At 55.8% G+C, this 19489-nt stretch overlaps 3 protein-coding genes across 12 annotated transcripts in view; 2 read left to right on the top strand and 1 right to left on the bottom strand.

Annotated features, from left to right (window-relative positions):
- Window positions 1–530: 530 nt before the first annotated feature.
- Window positions 531–3704, bottom strand: HDDC3 (HD domain containing 3). Its single transcript, XM_019640172.1, has 4 exons — window positions 3530–3704; window positions 3147–3202; window positions 2796–3036; window positions 531–2523 (listed from the first exon to the last, which is right to left on the bottom strand). Exons 1-4 carry the CDS (start codon window positions 3639–3641, stop codon window positions 2393–2395), a joined length of 540 nt encoding a protein of 179 aa, XP_019495717.1. The 5' UTR covers window positions 3642–3704; the 3' UTR covers window positions 531–2392.
- UNC45A (unc-45 myosin chaperone A) lies at window positions 3192–18272 on the top strand. Of its 10 annotated transcripts, none has more exons than XM_019640163.1 (23): window positions 3192–3210; window positions 4034–4694; window positions 4777–6083; window positions 6293–6454; window positions 6671–6707; window positions 7003–7178; window positions 8603–8734; window positions 8870–8962; window positions 9349–9516; window positions 10782–10950; window positions 11230–11400; window positions 12107–12278; window positions 12883–13183; window positions 13994–14088; window positions 14326–14467; window positions 14809–14949; window positions 15148–15275; window positions 15459–15525; window positions 15955–16068; window positions 16305–16420; window positions 17145–17262; window positions 17352–17507; window positions 17661–18272. In XM_019640163.1, exons 3-23 carry the CDS (start codon window positions 6078–6080, stop codon window positions 17916–17918), a joined length of 2922 nt encoding a protein of 973 aa, XP_019495708.1. In that variant the 5' UTR covers window positions 3192–3210; window positions 4034–4694; window positions 4777–6077; the 3' UTR covers window positions 17919–18272. The 10 variants fall into 10 exon arrangements, with proteins under 10 accessions (XP_019495708.1, XP_019495713.1, XP_019495710.1 ...); XM_019640168.1 differs by having other exon boundaries at window positions 4034–4716; window positions 5738–6083; XM_019640165.1 differs by having other exon boundaries at window positions 4034–4909; window positions 5101–6083.
- A 79-nt stretch (window positions 18273–18351) lies between these two features.
- The window catches only part of RCCD1 (RCC1 domain containing 1), a 10035-nt gene continuing 8897 nt past the window's right edge, over window positions 18352–19489 (top strand). Inside the window, exon 1 of the mRNA XM_019639996.1 lies at window positions 18352–19077. The gene's annotated coding sequence lies outside the window, so the exon portion shown is untranslated. The remainder of the gene's footprint in view (window positions 19078–19489) is intronic.

The following is a 19489-nucleotide window of genomic DNA, read 5'->3' as shown; positions in this document are numbered from 1 at the left end:
ATCCATGTAAACTGTGAGGGGCCCTATTATCACAGACTTAAGGTAGTAATAATGTATTCATGTTGATTTCTTTTTTTTTTTTTTAAAGATTTTTATTGGGGAATTGGGGGGATGGGAACAGTGCTGGGGAATTGGGGGAAGGGGAACAGACAAGTTGCTGTCGTTTTGTTCTTCAGTCTAGTTGTGGAGGACTTTGCTTCACTGGCCCAAGTTGGCACCATCATCGCGCTCTTCTTGGGTGAGGCAGATCAGTCACCGGCTTCTGGACGGCTGCTCACTGCGGCTGCTGGCCGCTCACGTTGGCTGCTGGCCACACACGGTAGCCCATGGCAATGCACTGCCACAGGGACTGCAGCCCACACCGTCACCGGCGACTCATGGCAGCCCAGCTCCAGGTTGAGCTGTTGTTCAGCATCTTAGCTGTAGAGGGCAGTGTCACTGGCCCTCATATGTGGGATCCGAACCGGGGCCCTCTGGCATCCCAAGCGAGTTCTTAACCATCGCGCCACTCAGCCGGCCCCTCATGTTGATTTCTTGATGTGGGTGGTTGTAGTTCGGTTATACAGAATTTCTTTGTCTAAATACTAAAGTATGTAGGGGTAACAGGGCATCGGGGTCAGCAGGTTAACCTCAAGTGGTTCAGGAAAAAAAAAGTAACATCCTGTACTTCCAACTTTTCTGTAGGTTTCTGACTGTTGAAAAAATTTGTGAATTTTAAAAAGCAAATACCTTCTGTATTGACTCAAACAGGTTATCTAAGGAGGCCTCAAACTCATAATCCAAATCCACTGGCCACTTCAGACCTGACTTTTACTATGTCCAGTGTGGTTAATGACCTCAATTGTGCTCACTTTGCCCTGGTTAAGAGGCCCAGCAGCGTGGCAAAGCGGGAGTCTGGTCCTGATTCGGTCACTATTCCATCTATTTGATCATTCACAAGTCTTCTCACCTCTCCCAGCTTCTTATTTCTACTCTGTAGAATGAGAATAATCCCTACCTTGCCTGTCTCATCTGGTTCATTACAAAGAACAGATGAGGTTTGTAAAACATCAAGCACCTTGTGACAATCTTTCCTTTTCATTCTAAAGGTACAGAAGGGGTTAATGTTTGTTAATGTCTTGAAACTTACATTTTAAGCCACTTAAAAACTTCAGACTGATTTCAAACTTTGGCAAATATTTTAAGAAGCATAAGAAAGTGTTTTTTTTTTAAATCCTGTAATCCCACCCCGATAAACTAATTTTTTAAAAAATGAAAACCAAAATTCTCAAAAAAAACCACGCTCGTTTGCCTTCAGAGGATTACTTTGAACTTTGTTTATCCGTTTATATGGGACTGTCCTGAAACTCGCTTTCTTTTTGAAGTCATCTTTTTGGTGCCTTTCGCCTTTTTTTCCTGCAGAAATTGCACTCAGGGCCGCCTTTGGGTGAAGAATCATCGTGGTACAGCATGAAGTGGCTTTGAACTAACAATTTCCATGTCCCTCAAATGTACCCTGTTCAAGGAGGCTAATAAGCCTCAGTGGCTCACCAGCAACCAAAAACCCATCCATCATCTGGTGACCCTCCACGCGGATGCCAGGCAAAGCACCGTCGCCTCTCCCACATCCCGCCCACTACCTGGCTTCGTGGGCGGGCCCTCGGCCACTCCCGGAGGCGCCCGGAAGTTCCTGTTGCTTAGCAACCAAAGGAATCCACAAGGTGATAGGACTGAGAACTGGGTGGGCTGCAACCTGCAGTGTAAGGGACCTGCAGTCCCCCACCGGCCCTCTTATGTTGCTGCTGGGGCCTCTCCTGTGCTCAGCAGGTGGCAGTGCTTTCCAGTACATCTGTAACTCGAACCAACTTAGCAAGGCAGACTACCATTTTTTGAGTACTTATGTGTCAGGCTCCATCAGGCGCATCAAGTAATCTAAACCTGAGAATCACATAACCTTTCTCACTGATAAGGAAGCCAGGCTCAGAGGGGTTGAGTCCTTTAACCCAAGGGACCTGTTTCAGGGGGCAAGGTAGGTATCCCATCTACTGGTTCCCCACTCAAGGCTGGAGAAGGAGAAGCAGCAACTTAAACCTTTACCCAAAATGCTTTATTTTCCATAACGACTATAAACTAGAGTTTATATAAGCCCAAGTCCCTAAGGGGCCAGAGATCCCACTATGCAAAACGGCAAACAGACCCGAGGCCTGAAGGGCAGTGAATGCATTAGAAGTGGATGGGATGCATCTGACGCCCACAATCCAGAGCTCAGCTTAGTTGGCAGGAGAACTTCAGAGTGAGAAAAGACAAGTATTTTTGGCTACTAGGCTGAGCGAACCAGGGACGAGCTTGGAAGGCATTGAAAGGCTGGCCTGGGCAAGGCTGGAGTCTGCCACTTGATGGCTCCAAGCACTGCTCAGAGTGTCAGCCCCCGCTCCTTAAACAGCTGCTTTAGAGACTCTTCCAGTTGCGGGTTTGTTCCCTGAAGCCCCTTCACCACCTGCGCTGCCCACTCAAAGTACTCCTGGACTCGATGTTCGGACCATCCTGCATGTGAATGAACAGAGAACTGCTCACGGGACAGCACTGGATTTTGCCAGCTTCCTGGAGGGCTTGGTGCAGAGCCATGAGATGACTTCTTGATGGTATGATTTGTCACAAAAACTTGCCTTTGGCCCAGTTATAGATCAGAGTGATCTACTGGGATTAGTTGGGGGAAATTAACAAGAATACCCAGGCTTTTTTCCAGGGGAACTGACCAACCTGTGCCTCCATAAGTAGACCCTCCCCTTTCCCTCAGAGCAGGTGGAGGAGCCTACCCTCTGGGGTGCAGCGATTTAGGTCCCTCAGATTGTACAGCTTGTCTGCCAGCTTCACCAGCTTAGCCCCTGGGCTGCTGTGGGGTGCGTGCTCCACCTGCAGCCGCTTTCTCTCCATCTTGGGCAGAGTCTTGTCATCTGTTACCTCCTCCACCAGACGCCGGACTTGGACCCCAAAGTACAGCTCCACCTCGTCAAGGGTGGTGTCTGTGTCCTCCACCGTGTCATGGAGCAGGGCTGCCTAGGAACAGGCTTCCACTCAGCCCTGTGATGCCAGCCACGGGGTGCCCAGAGCTGAATGGGGCCCCGGATCCCCACCCCAGCCTCCTGACAGAGGTGGAGGAAAGTTACCTGTAACACCACGATGTCAGTGATTCCCGCCTCGTGGGTCAGGATCCGAGCAACACCTGACGGGGTAAAGGAGGAAGTCAGACCGGAGGGGGTCCCAGGGCAGCATGTTGTAGGGTTTGTAGAGCTAGATGGGGACCCTCACTAGCTGGGTGACCTTGGGCAAGCCCTTTACTCTCTTTGGGTGTCAACCATACACAGGGAACAGTCATGCCCACAGCTCCGAGTTGTTTGAGGTTTAAACACCTGGCACAAAGGTTTAAACAGTACCTGGCACAAAGCTTGGCACAGAGTAGGTGCGCAATGAGGTGCACGCCCTCCGCACTCCCTTCCCGGTCCCCACCCCCTATACGCCGCTGCGGTTGCTCCTTGGGTGGTGCACCCACCGATGGGGTGGTTGATGTAGGGGGTCCCTTCGGGGTCTTTCCGCCGCTGCCGTCGGTGCTTGCGAGCCGCGAAGTCGGCAGCCTCTAGGAGTTGCGCCGCCTCAGAGCCCATAGCGCAGATGGGGCGGGCGTCTGCTGTCCTGAGAGCCTGGTGAGCCCCGGAAACCTAGCTGGAGCGTCCACAGCGGCCCCTGGCGCCGCGGAGGCCCGGAGATTGTGGAGTCTCGTCCAGATAGGTTCTTGGGGATGCAATTCCAGTGAGAGAACGCAGCTGGTGTGTGCCCTCAGCAGCGCAGCCCCTGGTTCAGTGCACGGTGCTGGGGGCGCAAGAAAAACATGGCCTGGCTCTCTGAGAGCCCAAGGTCTGAGGAAGAAGGGGGAAGAGAAAAGGTAAAACAGCGGCCTCACAGTGTGCGGCGTCCGGCAGCAAGGCACAGGGGCAGGAGCTGTCTTCTTTGCTCTCAGGTGCTAGGACAAAACTTGCATTTCTTTTTTGTGCCATAGGGTTCCTGCTTCAGTGCCTAAGGACCTGCTGTGGGCCCTGGGGTGATACGTGTCGCCACTGCTGTTCTGGGAGCATGAAATTGTCAGGCCTCAGGTAGGCACTAACACAACACACAACACTGCTTCTGGCCTTCTGGAGAAATTCCTTGTCTCAGGGGATGGCAGCTATGAAGTATGAGGGGTAAGAGGACCTGGAGATCCCGGAAGAGCTTCCTCTGTGACATGGGTTCAGCGAGTTGCTAAGTCAACTCAAGTAAGGTAGCTTTTGTGCTTTGGCTGATAGCAGGGGCAGATGAGGGCTCAGGGGGAGGTTATGGAAAAGGACTTGCCCTCGGTGCTGGGCTCGTCCTGGTGGTTGCCAAGTTAAGGAGGGAAGCTCCAAACACTGGAACTAGGGTCTCTGGGGCCTGAAATGAAACGATCAGAACACCAGGGCTTTCCATGGCAGGCTGAAAGCTGAGAGTGGGTGGAGAGTAACCCATCTGGCTCTAAATGCTTGTCTGTTTTTCAGGCTAATGGCTCAACTTCTGTTTCATCCCTCATTTGCCCTGTAGTCTTCTAAGCCTTCCCCCTTCAGCTCAGAAGATCTTAGGCAGCTTGGAGTCACAGTCCCCACATTTTCCAACAGCAGATAGAAACTCACTTTCATCCATCTCCAGAGGTCTGTGACAGAGAAGCTTCAGGTTTGTGTTAATGGTGCCCGGGGGCCTTGGGGCTTTGATTATTTCCTTTACTGTCTGCAGCCATGGCTCAGAGACATGTTGGGGTTCCTGGGACCAGTGCGGAGGTGGAGGTGACCCCTCATGGGCTTCTAGAGGAGGCTGTCTATGGGCCTCTTCAGCTGGATAACCCTTGGCCAGCTGACCTCTCTCTCAGGTACAGCACTGGACTCTACCCATGGTCCCCTACTCTCTCAGCAGGACATGAGCTCCTCTGGGAAGCTGGTGGGGAAGAAGGAAGCCTGCTCTTCTGATAGTGGCTGATCCCTTTCACTCTCCTGAAGGGATGGAGTGGGGTGTGGGCAGACCATTCCTGCCTGTCTCCAGCCCCCTTGCCCCTCCCTTCAGCATTGGCCTAGCACCCTCACTTGTGCCAGATCACCCAGGATACCGATGGCCGCTACTCCCCTGGTTTCTTCTGTCCTGGGCTCCTTGATACTCCGAGGAAGCCTACTGCTGCCCCCTGCTGGCTGCAAGGGGCTCTTGCTGCTCCGGGGCTGAATTTGAGGCCGTACACCAGGTCAACCTATCCGCCCTTCCGCCTCGCCCATCCGCAGGTGAAAACTCCAACCCCAGAGCCATGGGAGCACGTCCCTGGAGTTCCAGGATGTGGGGCTCTGTTCGGGGCTCTGTTCCTAAATCTCGGGTTGGAAGGTTTGTAGCTTACAGACTAGTGGAAAGACAGACCTCAAATAAAATCACGTATACATAAGATCGCAAACAATTCTGCAAAGAAGGAGGCTATGAAAGCTGGTAACGGGGAGCCATGCGTGTGTTGTGGGGCAGGGGTCAAAACTGAGAAGGTCTTGTATTTCGTGTGTTGTCGGGGTTTGCAATCCTGGATCTGTCCATGGATGGCTTCAGGGTGCCTGTGAGTCCCCTGAATTTGTGTTTACAAACTGTGCCTTTATCTGCGAAGCGGGCCTGTAACCCACAGGCTGCACCAGAGAGACCCAGCATCCTGATACTGTGCCCTTTCCCACAGGAGCCCGGGCCTGCTCCTAGCGCTGGACCTGTACAGCCTGCTGCTCGCGGCCCTGGTAGCTGTAGAGGTCGTGCACTTCTGTCGCGGTCGGGGCCTGGGCTGGGGCCACCACGGCACTCCCTCTGGTCTCAACGGAAAGAGACTAGGCGCGCCCGGGACTTTTCTGCGCCTGCGGAGCCGGCCGAGCGCCCCGCCCCCCGCCGGAGCGCGCACGCCTTGGCCCCGCCCCTCGGTCACCGCCTCTGACGCAGGACTGGGGCGGGGCAGCCGACGGCGCATTCCGAAGCCTGGACCCACCTAGCCAGAGCTGCGCCCGCGCTGACTCGGGACGCCCTCCTCAATGACTGTGAGTGATCCCGGGTCCCCCCCCAGAACCCCAGCCCGTCACCCCCCCACGCCATCACCACTTCGCAGCTGCTCTGAGTATTTCCCGGCCGCTGCCTCCTCCAGCCTTGGCCCTCCATGGGGCTCGTCCCCGGCCCCCAGCCTCCTCTCCCCAGTTCCCGGGCTCTGCCCTGAGCCCACCTCAGACGTCTCCACCCCTTCCCTCCGCAGGCCAGCTCCGTGGAGCAGCTGCGGAAGGACGGCAACGAGCTGTTCAAATGCGGGGACTACGAGGGCGCCCTGACGGCCTACACCCAGGCCCTGGGTCTGGGCGCGACGCCTCAGGACCAGGCCATTCTGCACCGCAACCGGGCTGCCTGCCACCTCAAGCTGGTAAGGGAGCTGGCTGCACAGGTCCGGGTTTGCCCATCTTGCTGCCATATGGGCCCTGACTGGAAGTTCACCTTCCCAGGCCACCCCACACCTGGATTTCTTAGGGGCCTTCCAGAGGTGGGGGACCGGGTGACTCTGGAGAACAGCCCTGCTGCCCAGTTACTGCCCAGAAAAGGAGATGAACAGTCTCCTAGGCTCCTGTTTTTCCTTTTACAGGAAGATTACGACAAAGCAGAAACCGAGGCATCCAAAGGTAGGGAACGTGCCCTGTGTGGAGCTGTGGGGCTGGCTTCTGTGGGGGGCAAGGAGCCTTGGACCACTGTACCCTCACATTCTCCTCCTTTTGCCCCTGAAACACACCTGCCTTCTTTCTTTCCCACTTCCTCGGGCATTTCCTTTTCTGCAGCGACCCTCACCTTTTCTGAGGCTGAAGTACTGAGCCCCACATCCGTCCCCCACCTTCCTCTGGCCCTCAAGACCTTTCCCTCCTGCTCTTGCCTGGAGATGGTGGCCTCACGGGTGCTGACAGAGTTCCCGTTTGTGCTCAGCCATTGAAAAGGACGGTGGGGATGTCAAAGCTCTTTACCGGCGGAGCCAAGCCCTCGAGAAGCTGGGCCGCCTCGACCAAGCTGTCCTTGACCTGCAGAGATGTGTGAGCCTGGAGCCCAAGAACAGAGTTTTCCAGGAGGCCCTGCGCAACATCGGGGGCCAGATTCAGGAGAAGGTATGTGAGTGAGTGAGAGAGCATGGCGTTGATGGGTGGTAGAGGGACACTGGTAAAGGGATCCGGGTCACAGGTGTAAGCACAGCTCTGCAGAGGGCGGGTACTGATGACACATGAGCTTATAGAGTGATGCTCTACCTTGCCAGCAGGTAGGGAAAGCAAACTACAATAACAGCAAGGTGCTGTTTCTTCGGTGGAGTGTTTGATAAACATTTAAAGTTTGTACGCTTTGCTCGAAGGAGGGAGGCAGACACTTAAGTGGTGAGGTTGGGGGGGGGACATGGGCTCACTCATGGCTGCTGGAAGTTGTGTAAGTTGGTACAGCTCTTTGGGAGAGTTCTTGAGCACATCTCTTAAAATTCTAAATGAGCGTATCCTGTGATCCAGTATGTTGATGTGTCTCCCTTTGCCCGTGTCCACAAGCAGGCATGTGTATGTTTAGTTCAGCCTTGCTTGTCTTAATGAAAAACTGGAACTTGCCTAACTGCTCAGCATTATGGCTAAATGAACTGGGTGATGTCCTTACTACAGAATTGTTTGTTATAGCAACCAAAAGTAGATAGGTCCACGTGTATGGACATGAAAAGCCAACACTTGTTAAATGAAAAAAAGCAAAATATAAAATGACACATATAGTATGATATTGTTTATGTTAAAACGGCCCCCTAAAACAATACCATATTTTTTCTCTGATTATCCTGGGATATGTAAATATGAAGGAAAACAATTTAAAAGATGCACATCAAAATCGTGACAGTGTGACCCCTGGGGAAAGGAATGGGATGAGGGGGCTTTTCAGAGGAGACTTGGCTTCATCTGTTAATTTTTTAAATCAAGCGTTGTTTGTGTGGCACATATATTAAAAAATTAATTTAGGATAAAAGAATCTAAAGACCATTCGTGAACTATAGCCAAGTTTGAATTAACCAGATAATTTGGTGTTAAAGTACTGACGCAATGGAAGCAGGAAATACTTATGGAAAGGCTGAGACGTGGGAAGGCAAATTGTGTTCCTCACAGTGCCGGCTCTGTTTGATTAGCAGGGTCTGTCTAGAGCCCTGTGTTTAGAGGGATGAGGAAGGGAGTCACCTGGGCCTAGCAGGAGAATGTGCTGTGACTGATTAGTCATGCCTGCCATGGATGCAAGAGGGGAAGGGTTGTGCCACCATCCATTCCCAGGACTGGGGGGTGGGAGAGGGCCTGGGTGATCTTGCTCATTCAGATTATTTTTTAAAACTATCAGAAAGAGAATGCTTGACTTAAAGGGAGCATTAGCAACTGCCCCATGAACCGCTGGCTCCCTCGCTAGAAGTATAAATGCTGGGTTCAGTGCCACAGACGGTGCATCCATGCTGTCCCAACATCTGTAGCACCACTGGGAGCGGGTAGCCTTGTGGCTAACAGGATGCCTCCCCTTCTGAAAGGCACTGCCCTCGGCACAGGTGCCACCCCTGCTGCCCAAGCGGGAAGTCACTCAGAGAGGAAAACAGCCACGGGAAGCTCAAGAGAAGCTGCCGAGCGAGTCCCTTCCTGCCCGAGGTAGCTTGGTGCCAGCCGTAAGCCCACACATCCTCACTGTGCCTCCCAGGGAAGGAGCCAGGCCCTGGGAGGAGCAAGAGAGGACAAAGAGGGAACGTGTCGTCTCTGGCCAAGAGAGGTGATGTCTTCCCCACTTTGTTGGTTTGTCATAGGTGCGATACATGTCTTCTACGGATGCCAAAGTGGAACAGATGTTTCAGATCCTATTGGACCCACAAGAGAAAGGCACTGAGAAGAAGCAGAAGGTATGGGGCCTGGACTGAGCGAGAGAGAGCGGAACTCCCAGTTCACAGAGTCTGGGCGGGAGCTCATAGGGTTTGGGGCCTGGGAGTGAGCCAAGGAGAGGGAACCAGTGTGCACTGAGCACCTTGTTGGCCAGGCCCTGTGCCAGGAGGGGACTGAGGCACTATCCCTGCCCTCCAGGCTCTGCCAGGGACTCAGGACCCCACCCTGAGAGCAGGCTCTTCCCTCTGCTTACAGAGGAAGACACTGAAGTTCGGAAAGGTTAAATTTGTGGCCAAGGTCACTCTGCTGTTAAGTGACATCAGTGAGGGCCAGAGTTCAGGGCCTCTGCCTCCCTGGCCCCGTGCTGCGTGCAGTGTCCATGTTACGTGTGCTTCCTTTGACACAGGCCTCTCAGAACCTGGTGGTGCTGGCCCGGGAGGATGCTGGGGCTGAGAAGATCTTCCGGAGCAATGGGGTCCAGCTCTTGCAACGCCTGCTGGACACAGGAGAGACGGACCTGATGCTGGCAGCTCTGCGCACGCTGGTCGGCATTTGCTCCGAGCACCAGTCACGGGTAGGTGGGGTGGACTGTCTAGTTACTGCTTTAGTCCATCCATTTGTCCTTCCATCCATCCATCCATCCACTCACCCATCCACCCTTCCACCCTCAGCTTATTACCCCCCAAAAAACTTAAGGCAGAGTACAAGGAGACATGTAAAGGAGGAAAGAGAGGAAAAACTTAAAATGGCTCAAATATGATGTGGGACGAACTGGGGTCAGGAAAGAGTAAAGTCACTGACACCTGAGCACTTGCTTGGTGGGGAGATGGGGCTACTGAGTGCGAGGTAGGCTTTCCTTTAGCTACTCATGGAGACACCTGGTCACTGACTCACTACTGTCCATGTGATCAAAGCAAGCTTGTTGCAAAGAACAGGACATCTGTCTTTCCCTGATAATCCGATGTGCATTTCCCCGGAGTGGGGGTTCCTCACGGCGAGTGATGTGGTGAGTAATGTCACCCACAGCATGTTGGCTATCGAGGCAGTGGCTAGATATGAGCAGCTTGACTCTCAAGGGTCTGTCAGCGCAGACTGTGGGTCCAGCACAGACACTTCAGCAAGAACAGCCCTGTCCTGGCCGTGTGGAGAAGTCCATGCCCCAGTGCCTACCTGAGCTGGCTGGACCCCGGGGACAGGGACTTGACTCTTGGTTGCTTTTAGAGGAACCTACAATTCCCTAGATCGGAGTGGAACTGTGAAATATTCTGTGAAAGCTCTGAACTCAGGCTATATTTCTGGGTGTCCTAGAACCAAGAATGGTAAACCCATGTGGATTCCGTCCACTTCCCTCAGCCTTCCTGCGCTCCCCCATGTGACCTGGGGTAGACCCGTGTGGACCTGCTGGGGTTTCCAGCTTAGAAATGGGGTGGAGAGGCCTGTGGTCCATTCCATGCATGTCCACATCCCTCAGGGGTAGCATTAGGGAGGAACTAAGTGTCTCTGGGCTGGTAGTCAGAGAGCTTTGTCCAGGTTTACGTGTCTCCTTCCTGGAGAGACATGAACCAGAATGGCTGCTCTCAGGGCCACAGTCTTCCTTGTCTTCTCCGAGGAGCCGAAATTGGGGAGGTAGTGGTGGCTCCTTCTGGAATATTTGCTTTCCAACAAAATAATCTCGGCATTCCCCTGGTCACACCCTCAGTCAGGCCACATTGTCTTCACTTGGAGCTGCTCCTTCCGCCCGAATTTTGTCTCCCCCGACCACACTCACAACCCCCAGTTAGGGGTCTCTGCGGCCGCCCTTCAGCAGCCTAGGGCTCTGTCCACCTCTCTCCCTTCCAGACTGTGGCGACCCTGAGTGTGCTGGGAACTCGGCGGGTCGTCTCCATCCTGGGCGTGGAAAACCAGGCTGTGTCCCTGGCTGCCTGCCACCTGCTGCAGGTGATGTTTGATGCCCTCAAGGAAGGCGTCAAGAAAGGCTTCCGAGGCAAAGAAGGCGCCATCATCGTGGGTGAGTAGAGGCAGGTCTGTGGTCCATTGGGTGTAGTGGTCATGGAGGGGAAAGGGCCGAGCCAACCAGGCCAGGTCTCTTGTGACCAGACTTGCCAGTTTTTCTGGACTATGCCTTGGTGACAGTATTTTACTCCGGAGTCTCAGCAGCCAGGGTACAGTGAAGGCTGGAGCCCAGCCCAGAACCCAGCCCTCCCTGTATCTCCCTGGCCTCTTGGGGAAGTTCAAAGGTCACATGGCTGGGTCACCATGGAACCCACAAATGTCTTCTCGTTGCCAGATCCCTCCCGGGAGCTGAAGGTCCTCATCAGTAACCTCTTAGAGCTACTGACTGAGGTGGGGGTCTCAGGCCAAGGCCGAGACAACGCCTTGACCCTCCTGATTAAAATGGTGCCCCGGAAGTCTTTTAAGGACCCCAACAACAGCCTCACCCTCTGGGTCATTGACCAAGGTAGGTGATACTGTTTAGAAAGAGAAAGAGCCTGAGCATATGTGTTGTGTCTTGCTTGGGTGGCTGGGCCTGCTTATCCCCAGGAGTGGCTGCACCTCGCCGTGTGTCGGCACTGACGTGCATCCTGTGGCCTGACCCTTAGGTGACTCAGTTAGACCCTTAGCTGTGAACATGTGCACATGCGTGCCCATTGAGCAGGCCTGCTGGCAGGTTATTGGGAGGCTGGACAAGCTTTCTGTATCTGAAGGGTTTTTTTTTTAGTGAGTGAATATTACTTTTATACTCAAGAAAAAATATTAAAGTTTAATACTTGAATTCACACAGCTCTTTTCCCGTAAAATATAAATAAGTTAAGCTTGGCAAAAGTCTCTGCACGAGCACGTCTAATGGGTGTTTACCCTCGTTACCTCAGTAATCCTGTGAGCTGTGGCTGTGATTTTCCCATAAGTTTTACACATGAGGAACCTCAAAGCCCCAGCATTCGGCCCGGCTGGCAGGGCCGGCACGCAGACCTCACTTTCGAGGTCCTTCCCCACAGCTGCCTCGGTCAGCAGCGGGTCAGCCGACCACGCTGTCTCAACCTGCCCTCGATGCAGCTGTCTGCACCCTACAGCCTTGTCCACCTGCTTTGCTGTGCATCTCCCAGAGACCTCTTCCCTTTGCCTGTCGGGTTAGTGTTCTGCTTCTAAACAGGGTGTCTTTTCAGGTTTGAAAAAGATTCTGGAGGTGGGGGGCTCTGTGCTGGAGCCTCCTGGGGAGCTCAGGGTGACAGCAAACAGCCGCATGAGTGCCTCCATTCTCCTCAGCAAGCTCTTCGATGACCTGAAGTGTGATGCCGAGAGGGAGAATTTCCACCGACTGTGCGAAAACTACATCAAGTAAGCGGGTCGGCCTGCCTCCCGCTGCCAGGGGTTCCGGCAAGAGCTCTGCTTCCTGGGGAGGGGCAGCAGTGAAAGGCCCTCAGCGAAGGGAGCAGCCTTGGGGAGGACCAGCAGGGGCCAGAGTGCTCCCGAGGCCCACCTCTTGTTCCAGAGTGACCTCCCCAGGGACTTTCTTTTTCACATCAGTTCTCTATAATGCCACAAATGCCATCAAGCACCTACTGTGTTTACTGAGCACTTACTATGTCTCTTCTGACCCAGCAGTGCAATGTGACAGCCCTTCCTTACGGAGCTTACAGCTGGGAAATGACAAATTATGAAAATGAGCAGAACAATTTTAGATCTTAATAATAAGTACAGGAAAGGAGATGAACAGGGTGGTGGGAGTGAGAGGTGGTGTGTCTTCAGGGAAGGCTGGAATGGAAGCCTAGGTAAGGAACGTCAGCACTGCTGTCTGGGGGGATGGCCTTGTCTTCCTGTTGGCGGCTTTTCCTGCTGTTCTTCCCAAGTAGTGCAGATGCCTGGCCAGTGGAGGGGAAGGGAGGGATGAGAGTCCCTTTGTGCTGGCCTTGGTGTGACAGCTGTCACCCTCTGCCCCCAGGAGCTGGTTTGAGGACCAAGGGATGGCCGGGAAGCTGCGGGCCATCCAGACGGTGTCCTGCCTCCTGCAGGGCCCATGTGACGCCGGCAACCGGGCCCTGGAGCTGAACGGCGTCATGGAGAGCGTGATCGCTCTGTGTGCCTCTGAGCGGGAGGAAGAGCAGCTGGTGGCTGTGGAGGCCCTGATCCACGCGGCTGGCAAGGCCAAGCGGGCCTCGTTCATCACCGCCAACGGCGTCTCGCTGCTGAAGGACCTATACAAGCGCAGCGAGAAGGACAGCATCCGCATCCGGGCGCTGGTGGTGAGAGGGGCGGGTCTGGGCAGGCAGGCTGGCCACCGCGTGGGGTGCCCGGCCGGCTGGTGTCAGGGTGTGGCCCCAGCACACTCTAGGAGGAAATGTGGGCGTGCAGGGCTTCGTCCAGGCCGGAGGCAGGGGCCCTGGCTGCTCCTCTCACAGGGCTCTGGGTCAAGTCAGAGAGGTGAGCCTTAGGCAGAGGGAAACCTGACAGTGCAGGTAGCACATGCTGCCCCTGGAGGTGGTGGCGGAAGCTGCAGGAGACAGCAATGAAGGAGTTTGGAGGGCTGGCGGGGCCAGGCTGGTCAGGGCTGGGCAGAAAGGCTGGGCCTGCAGGTGGCCCCATGAGCTGGTGGTCTGGGGTCTGTCTGGCCCCCATAAGCCCACGGCAGTTACCTTGGGGGAGCTGGTCTTCGCCCTGGGGCACCTCGTCCTGGGTTTCTCCATCCCATAAGGATCTTGGCCTTGGCTGAGGCACCTGTCTTCTTCCCACGCACGTCTTAGCTCTGCCTGTAAGGTTTGTTTTGTATCACGTGGACAGGAACAGAGCAAATCCCAGGACAGATCAGGAGGGGCTGGGGCCCAGGACAGACAGCATAGTGGCCAACGTGCCAGCCTCTAACAAGGCGCTGTGTCACGTGACCACCCCAAGCGCTCACTTTGTTGCGAAATGCTCTAGATGGTAGCCTGGCAGGGGGTGCGTGGCCTCCAGAGAGCCTGGCAGAGTGTCAGGGAGGGAGCCCACGCCAGATGTGCAGGAGCACAGCTCTGTGTCCACCCCAGAGGCCAACAGCTGGTTCTTGCCTTTTCCTCCAGGGACTCTGTAAGCTCGGCTCGGCTGGAGGGACTGACTTTAGCATGAAGCAGTTTGCTGAAGGGTCCACTCTCAAACTGGCCAAGCAGTGTCGCAAGTGAGTCATTTGGCGTTGTCCGTGGCTCCCCACCGTCAGCCTGACCTCAGCAGAGGAGGGTCTGGGTGGCGGGCGGGGTCTCCTTGCTGCCCTCTCCCGAGGCAGACCCTCCTGGTCCTGCCATGTGAACTGCTTCCTTGTGTGGAGGGGATGCCCAAGCCTCTGGTGTTGCCCCCTTGGCCCTAATGCCCCTTCTCACCCATCTGACGGCCTTTCCACTACCCTGCATGTCCCCAGGTGGCTGTGCAATGAGCAGATTGACGCGGGCACTCGGCGCTGGGCAGTGGAGGGCCTGGCCTACCTCACCTTTGACGCCGACGTGAAGGAAGAGTTTGTGGAGGACGAGGCCGCCCTGAAGGCTCTGTTCCAGCTCAGCCGGGTAGCTCCCTGGGTTCTGCAGTCATCCAGGGTCCCCGTCTAGGATTACAGCTCATCAGGATTTTGTGGCTTCGGGGGGCAAGGGCTGGTAGCCCGAGTGGCCACACTGTGTGCGTGGGCATACTGGCCCACAGCAGCAGTGTCAGAAAGGACAATCCCTGGAGGAGCTGGGGAGGTCAAATGTGAGAGCTCCCAAAGTGTGGTGCCAGACCGGAACCTGGGGATGTCCCCAGATTCATCCTGGTGCCCACGTGCTCCAGCCGAGGGTAGAACTGGGAGCCACTGGTCCCATGCTGCCCTGCCCCTGAGATGGCCCGCTGACTGTCCCTCTGCCCCTGGCAGGCCGAGGAGAGGTCGGTGCTCTTTGCGGTGGCCTCGGCGCTGGTGAACTGTACCAACAGCTACGACTACGAGGAGCCCGACCCCAAGATGGTGGAGCTGGCCAAGTATGCCAAGCAGCACGTGCCCGAGCAGCACCCCAAGGTAAGGGGGCCGCTGGAATGGGTTTGGGGGTCTCTGTATCATTGGGATCTATTGATCTGGGGCATCCACAGCAGACGAGCCTTCCATTTAAGTGGGTTTTTGCCTTGTTTTCATGTTCATTAATTTGTGCCGTGAGGAGGGTCCCCTTTCCCTGTCTAGTCGGCCGAGGCTCCCGTGCTAAGCTACCTCCTTCCCCAGGACAAACAGAGTTTCGTGCGGGCTCGGGTGAAGAAGCTGCTGGCAGCGGGTGTGGTGTCCGCCATGACGTGCATGGTGAAGACCGAGAGCCCCGTGCTGACGAATTCCTGCAGAGAGCTGCTGTCCAGGTGAGCCTGCCTCGCAAGCCTTGAGGCTGCCACTAACTGCAGAGGGAGCAAGTCCTGGTGCCGTGGGCCTCTCGGAGCAGGGGGCCACCGTTTGGCTGCCTTCCTTTCCTTAGCTCAGAAGCGGAGCGTCTGCCTGCCAGAGCCCTGGGCCGGCTCACCACCACCACCGCCTTCTCCCTGCAGGGTTTTCCTGGCTTTGGTGGAGGAGGCAGAGGACCGCGGCACTGTGGTCGCTCAGGGAGGGGGCAAGGTGAGCTAATTTACAGAGACTCCTTCCTTGTGGTCTATAAAACATGAGTCAGTGGCCGTGACACCAGAGGTTAGTGCTAGATGTGGAACAGAAAAGCATATTTAATATCTTCCTGCTGAGTTAGTGATGCTGATGAGGGTGGGCTCCTTGGAGCGTTGGGCGCGTTGTGTGCTAAGGTCCTGAGTTCTCTTCCTTTCCCTGTGCCATTGACCTCCATGGCCCCAGCGCCCAGCACAGACCATGTTTAGTCCTTAAATGGTAGTCCTTTCAGGAAGTGTTTGCGTAGCTTAATGGGAAACCTCAGAGAGGTGATGAGGGTCTGAGCGAAGAGGAGAAAGCTGAGGGAGGCACAGTCAGGGCGTCAGGGCCTGACTGCTTGGGCCTTACGCTCCCAGGCACATCTTGGACACTGCAGGACTGTCCTTACAGGCTCTGCTCCCGCTGGCCCTGGAAGGCACTGACGTGGGGCAGACAAAGGCAGCCCAGGCTCTCGCCAAGCTCACCATCACCTCCAACCCAGAGATGACCTTTCCTGGAGAACGGGTGCGTGTCTTCCTGCCCCAGACCTGGCCTTTCCTCCACCCTGTTCCCTCAGTGGGCCCTGATGGCCTCTGACCTGGGCTGTGGCTCCTTCTTAAGGACCAACAGGAACTGGCAGCTTTGCTAAGACCCAAGATGGGGAGGGCACCCTTCTCTTGGGGTGGACTGCCGCCTGCAGGGTCGGTGGGGTCAGTAGGGGCTGGGGCGAGTAACCCTGACAGGTGGGGTGCATATCGCAGATCTATGAGGTGGTCCGGCCCCTTGTCTCCCTGTTGCACCTCAACTGCTCAGGCCTGCAGAACTTCGAGGCGCTCATGGCTCTAACGAACCTGGCGGGGATCAGTGAGAGGCTCCGGTAAGGCTCCTTGGGACGTGGACTTTAGGTTATCCCCAGTAAAGTGCTTTTCAGTTAGGAAAGCTCTCTTCGGTCATTGCTCTGTCTGAGCCTTACAGTGACTCCTCTGTGTCAACAGTGGAGGATAAAGCTCCACCGGGGACAAGGCACTGGGTGATAACAGTGCAGGCTCTGGAGTCAGACTCTCTGGGTTCAAACCCTGGCTTCTCTAGTTACTAGTGTGTTACCTCAAGCCAAGTACTTAGCAGTTCCATGCCTCTGTTACTCCCTCTGTGAAATGGGGTGGTTATAGTATCTACCTCATGGCATAGTGGTGAGGAGAATTAAATGAGAAAAATACATGTAAAACAGTATGAAGGGACCTGGCTCCCTGGCTCCCAATCAATACGTATCAGCTGTTGTTACTAATTGTGACCGTGGCTACATTACTCACTACACAGCCTTGGTTTCCTTTTCTGTCAAGTAGTCATGATACACACACCTGCACCTTCACCCTGGGGCCGTGGATACGATGAAGTGAGGTGGCCTGAGTGCTGGGTCAGGGTCACCGGCATCCTAGTTTAGAGCATTGTCCATGGTCTCATGCTGGAAACCACTGCAGTTCATACATGGTACAGTAGGGTCCCTGGGCGTTGCCCAGGGCTGGACTAGATGGGGACACAGGCGTGGTGGCAAGGATGCAGACACCCTGCTGGTGCTGACCCTCCCACCCTGGGCTCCGCAGGCAGAAGATCCTGAAGGAGAAGGCTGTGCCCATGGTCGAGGGCTACATGTTTGAGGAGCACGAGATGATCCGCCGGGCGGCTACGGAGTGCATGTGCAACTTGGCCATGAGCCAGGAGGTGAGGGCTGCTTCCCACGGTCATGTGGACGCCTGTGCCCTGGTGGGCTTTGCCCGGCTGACTTGGTCCACCCCCTTGTTTGGCCACAGGTACAGGACCTCTTTGAAGCCGAGGGCAATGACCGGCTAAAGCTGCTGGTGCTGTACAGTGGGGAGGACGACGAGCTGCTGCGGCGGGCGGCCGCCGGGGGCCTGGCCATGCTCACCTCCATGCGGCCCTCGCTGTGCAGCCGTATCCCCCAAGTGGTCAGTGCCTCTCTGCGGGGAGGGGAGGTGGCCTGGAGTCCCCAGCATAGGAGCGGTCGGCGGGGCAAGTCTCAGTGTGGGCTGGTGCCCCCTGCCAGGGTTCATGAAGCCTGTTGGTCGGGGTGGGGGGTCACACTACCGTGTTTCCTGCAGACCACACACTGGCTGGAGATCCTGCAGGCTCTGCTTCTGAGCCCCAGTCAGGAGCTGCAGCACCGGGGTGCCGTGGTGGTGTTGAACATGGTGGAGGCCTCGCGTGAGATCGCCAGCACCCTGATGGAGAGCGAGATGCTGGAGATCCTATCAGTGCTGGCCAAGAGCAAGGAGGGCCCTGTCACAACGGCGGCTGCAGCTTGCCTGGGGAAAGCAGTGGAATATGGGCTCATCAAACCCAACCAGGATGGAGAGTGAGGGGCTTTCTCATGCACACGCCACCTGTTGCAGCACAGGGAACGAGGACATGCAGCTTTGGCTGGTAGTGGCTCAGATGCTGAGCACTCTGGCCTCACCTTGCCAGTTGCCCTTTGATGTCCTCTGTTCTGAATCAGCGGCCACGTTCACCACAGCCCTGCTCTGCCAGCACTGCCTCCAGCCTCATGCAACAGGGCTTTTCTGGTACTACTGTAGACAGCTGGGAGTGGGGAAGCTGAGCCTGTGGGTTCCGGCACTGGGAAGGGCACACCGAGCAGCCTCACCAGCTATGAGCATCACCCAAGCCTCCTAGCAGGACTGTCCCAACCCTCTAATAAAAGTGTGTGGAACTCATATGTGTGTCCTGTCCAGGGCAGGCAGGGCTGGCTGTGAGCCAGTCTCTGGAGAAGGAACTGGGCGGGGTCAAGTGCACAGCGGAGCCACTTCTGAGGAAGGAATCCCACGGATGACCCACCCTGGCCCACTGAGCTGCATAATCCTGTTGGAGGCTCAAAGGTTAAACTACAAAGCTGGGTTTAGGGTAGTTGCTGGCCCTTCAACACTTTCTTTGTATTAAGAATTTTCAGTGACCTCCATTCAGGCAGTGCTCGGATTCTGGGTGGGTATGTGGCCCGGGCAGGGTCTCCCCTCAAGGAAGAAGCCGGCAGGAAGCTCCAGTTGGCGGAGTCGGGTAGGAACGAAGCCGGGTCTGGCTTCCCCGCCAGCCTGTGTGCGCTCTGCGGGCGCAGCCCAGCTAAAGCTCATTGGCTCAATAGAGATTAAATGACAGGTTCCCAGCCAATGGGAGTTAAGGCCCGCCGAGGTACGTGCGTAGTACGGCTGCTTCCGGTTGGGCTGCAGTTCGGCCAGTGTGAGGTGGTGAGATTGAGGGTGCTGGGATGCTCGGGTCTGCAAGGTCACTACTGGCCAACCCTTTATGGGCTCTTTAGGCGTGTCCCCCAAGTGCTTCTAATCCGGGCCCCGCGCCTCCCGCTTTGTGCGGGGGGCGGGACCGTCTGGTTCACCTCTGTCCAGGACCCACACCCACTTGAGGTTTCGTCGTCCTCGCACCGAGGCCGGAGTAGCCCAGCGTAGGCCACGGGATAGGCTCCACGGAGCATGGACTGAACAGGTCGCAGCAGACACAGTTGATACCGAGGTGAGCACCGACCTGCGGCTGCCCGCCGGGAGTTGTGACGCCACCGCCGTCGCCGGCTATTGGTCCGGGGGTGGCTGTCACAGCCAATGGGCGCCTCGGCTAGGGCGCGGGCCTTCCAACCTTTTCCCCTGGCAGCTGGCAGCCAGTTCCTGGGCTGCAGTTCTGCGCCCCCGCCTTTCCGTCCTCGATATGGCCCGTCAGAAGGAGCTGCCCAAGGGGCCGAGGGCACAGGGTCACGACCAAGGTCAGAGGCCCTCGTGGTTGGAATTGGACACCGAAAGGGTTAAGGAGCTGGGCCGAATGAGTCCATGAGCTTTGGTCTGAGGAGAGACCCAAGACCTGACCTTCAAAGGCTTGAAAATGCCTATGCAATTCTGATCGAGCCGAACGTGCAGCATACAGAGAAAGTACA

This window comes from Hipposideros armiger, unplaced genomic scaffold, assembly GCF_001890085.2.
Source record: "Hipposideros armiger isolate ML-2016 unplaced genomic scaffold, ASM189008v1 scaffold_48, whole genome shotgun sequence".
Classification (NCBI taxonomy): domain Eukaryota; kingdom Metazoa; phylum Chordata; class Mammalia; order Chiroptera; family Hipposideridae; genus Hipposideros; species Hipposideros armiger.
The sequence above is the reverse complement of the archived record's forward strand: the minus strand, read 5'-3'. Positions and strand labels throughout refer to the sequence as shown.

Bases quoted from the DNA above. Each gene is read 5' to 3' on its own strand.
- HDDC3 (XM_019640172.1), bottom strand. From the start codon at position 3,641: ATGGGCTCTGAGGCGGCGCAACTCCTAGAGGCTGCCGACTTCGCGGCT. The intron at 3,203-3,529 runs GTGGGTGCACCA...TTACCCCGTCAG, and splicing joins CTACATCAACCACCCCATCG to GTGTTGCTCGGATCCTGACC. The intron at 3,037-3,146 runs GTAACTTTCCTC...GCCTGTTCCTAG, and splicing joins CTGACATCGTGGTGTTACAG to GCAGCCCTGCTCCATGACAC.
- UNC45A (XM_019640163.1), top strand. The intron at 11,401-12,106 runs GTAGGTGATACT...GTGTCTTTTCAG, and splicing joins CCTCTGGGTCATTGACCAAG to GTTTGAAAAAGATTCTGGAG. The intron at 14,950-15,147 runs GTAAGGGGGCCG...CTCCTTCCCCAG, and splicing joins TGCCCGAGCAGCACCCCAAG to GACAAACAGAGTTTCGTGCG.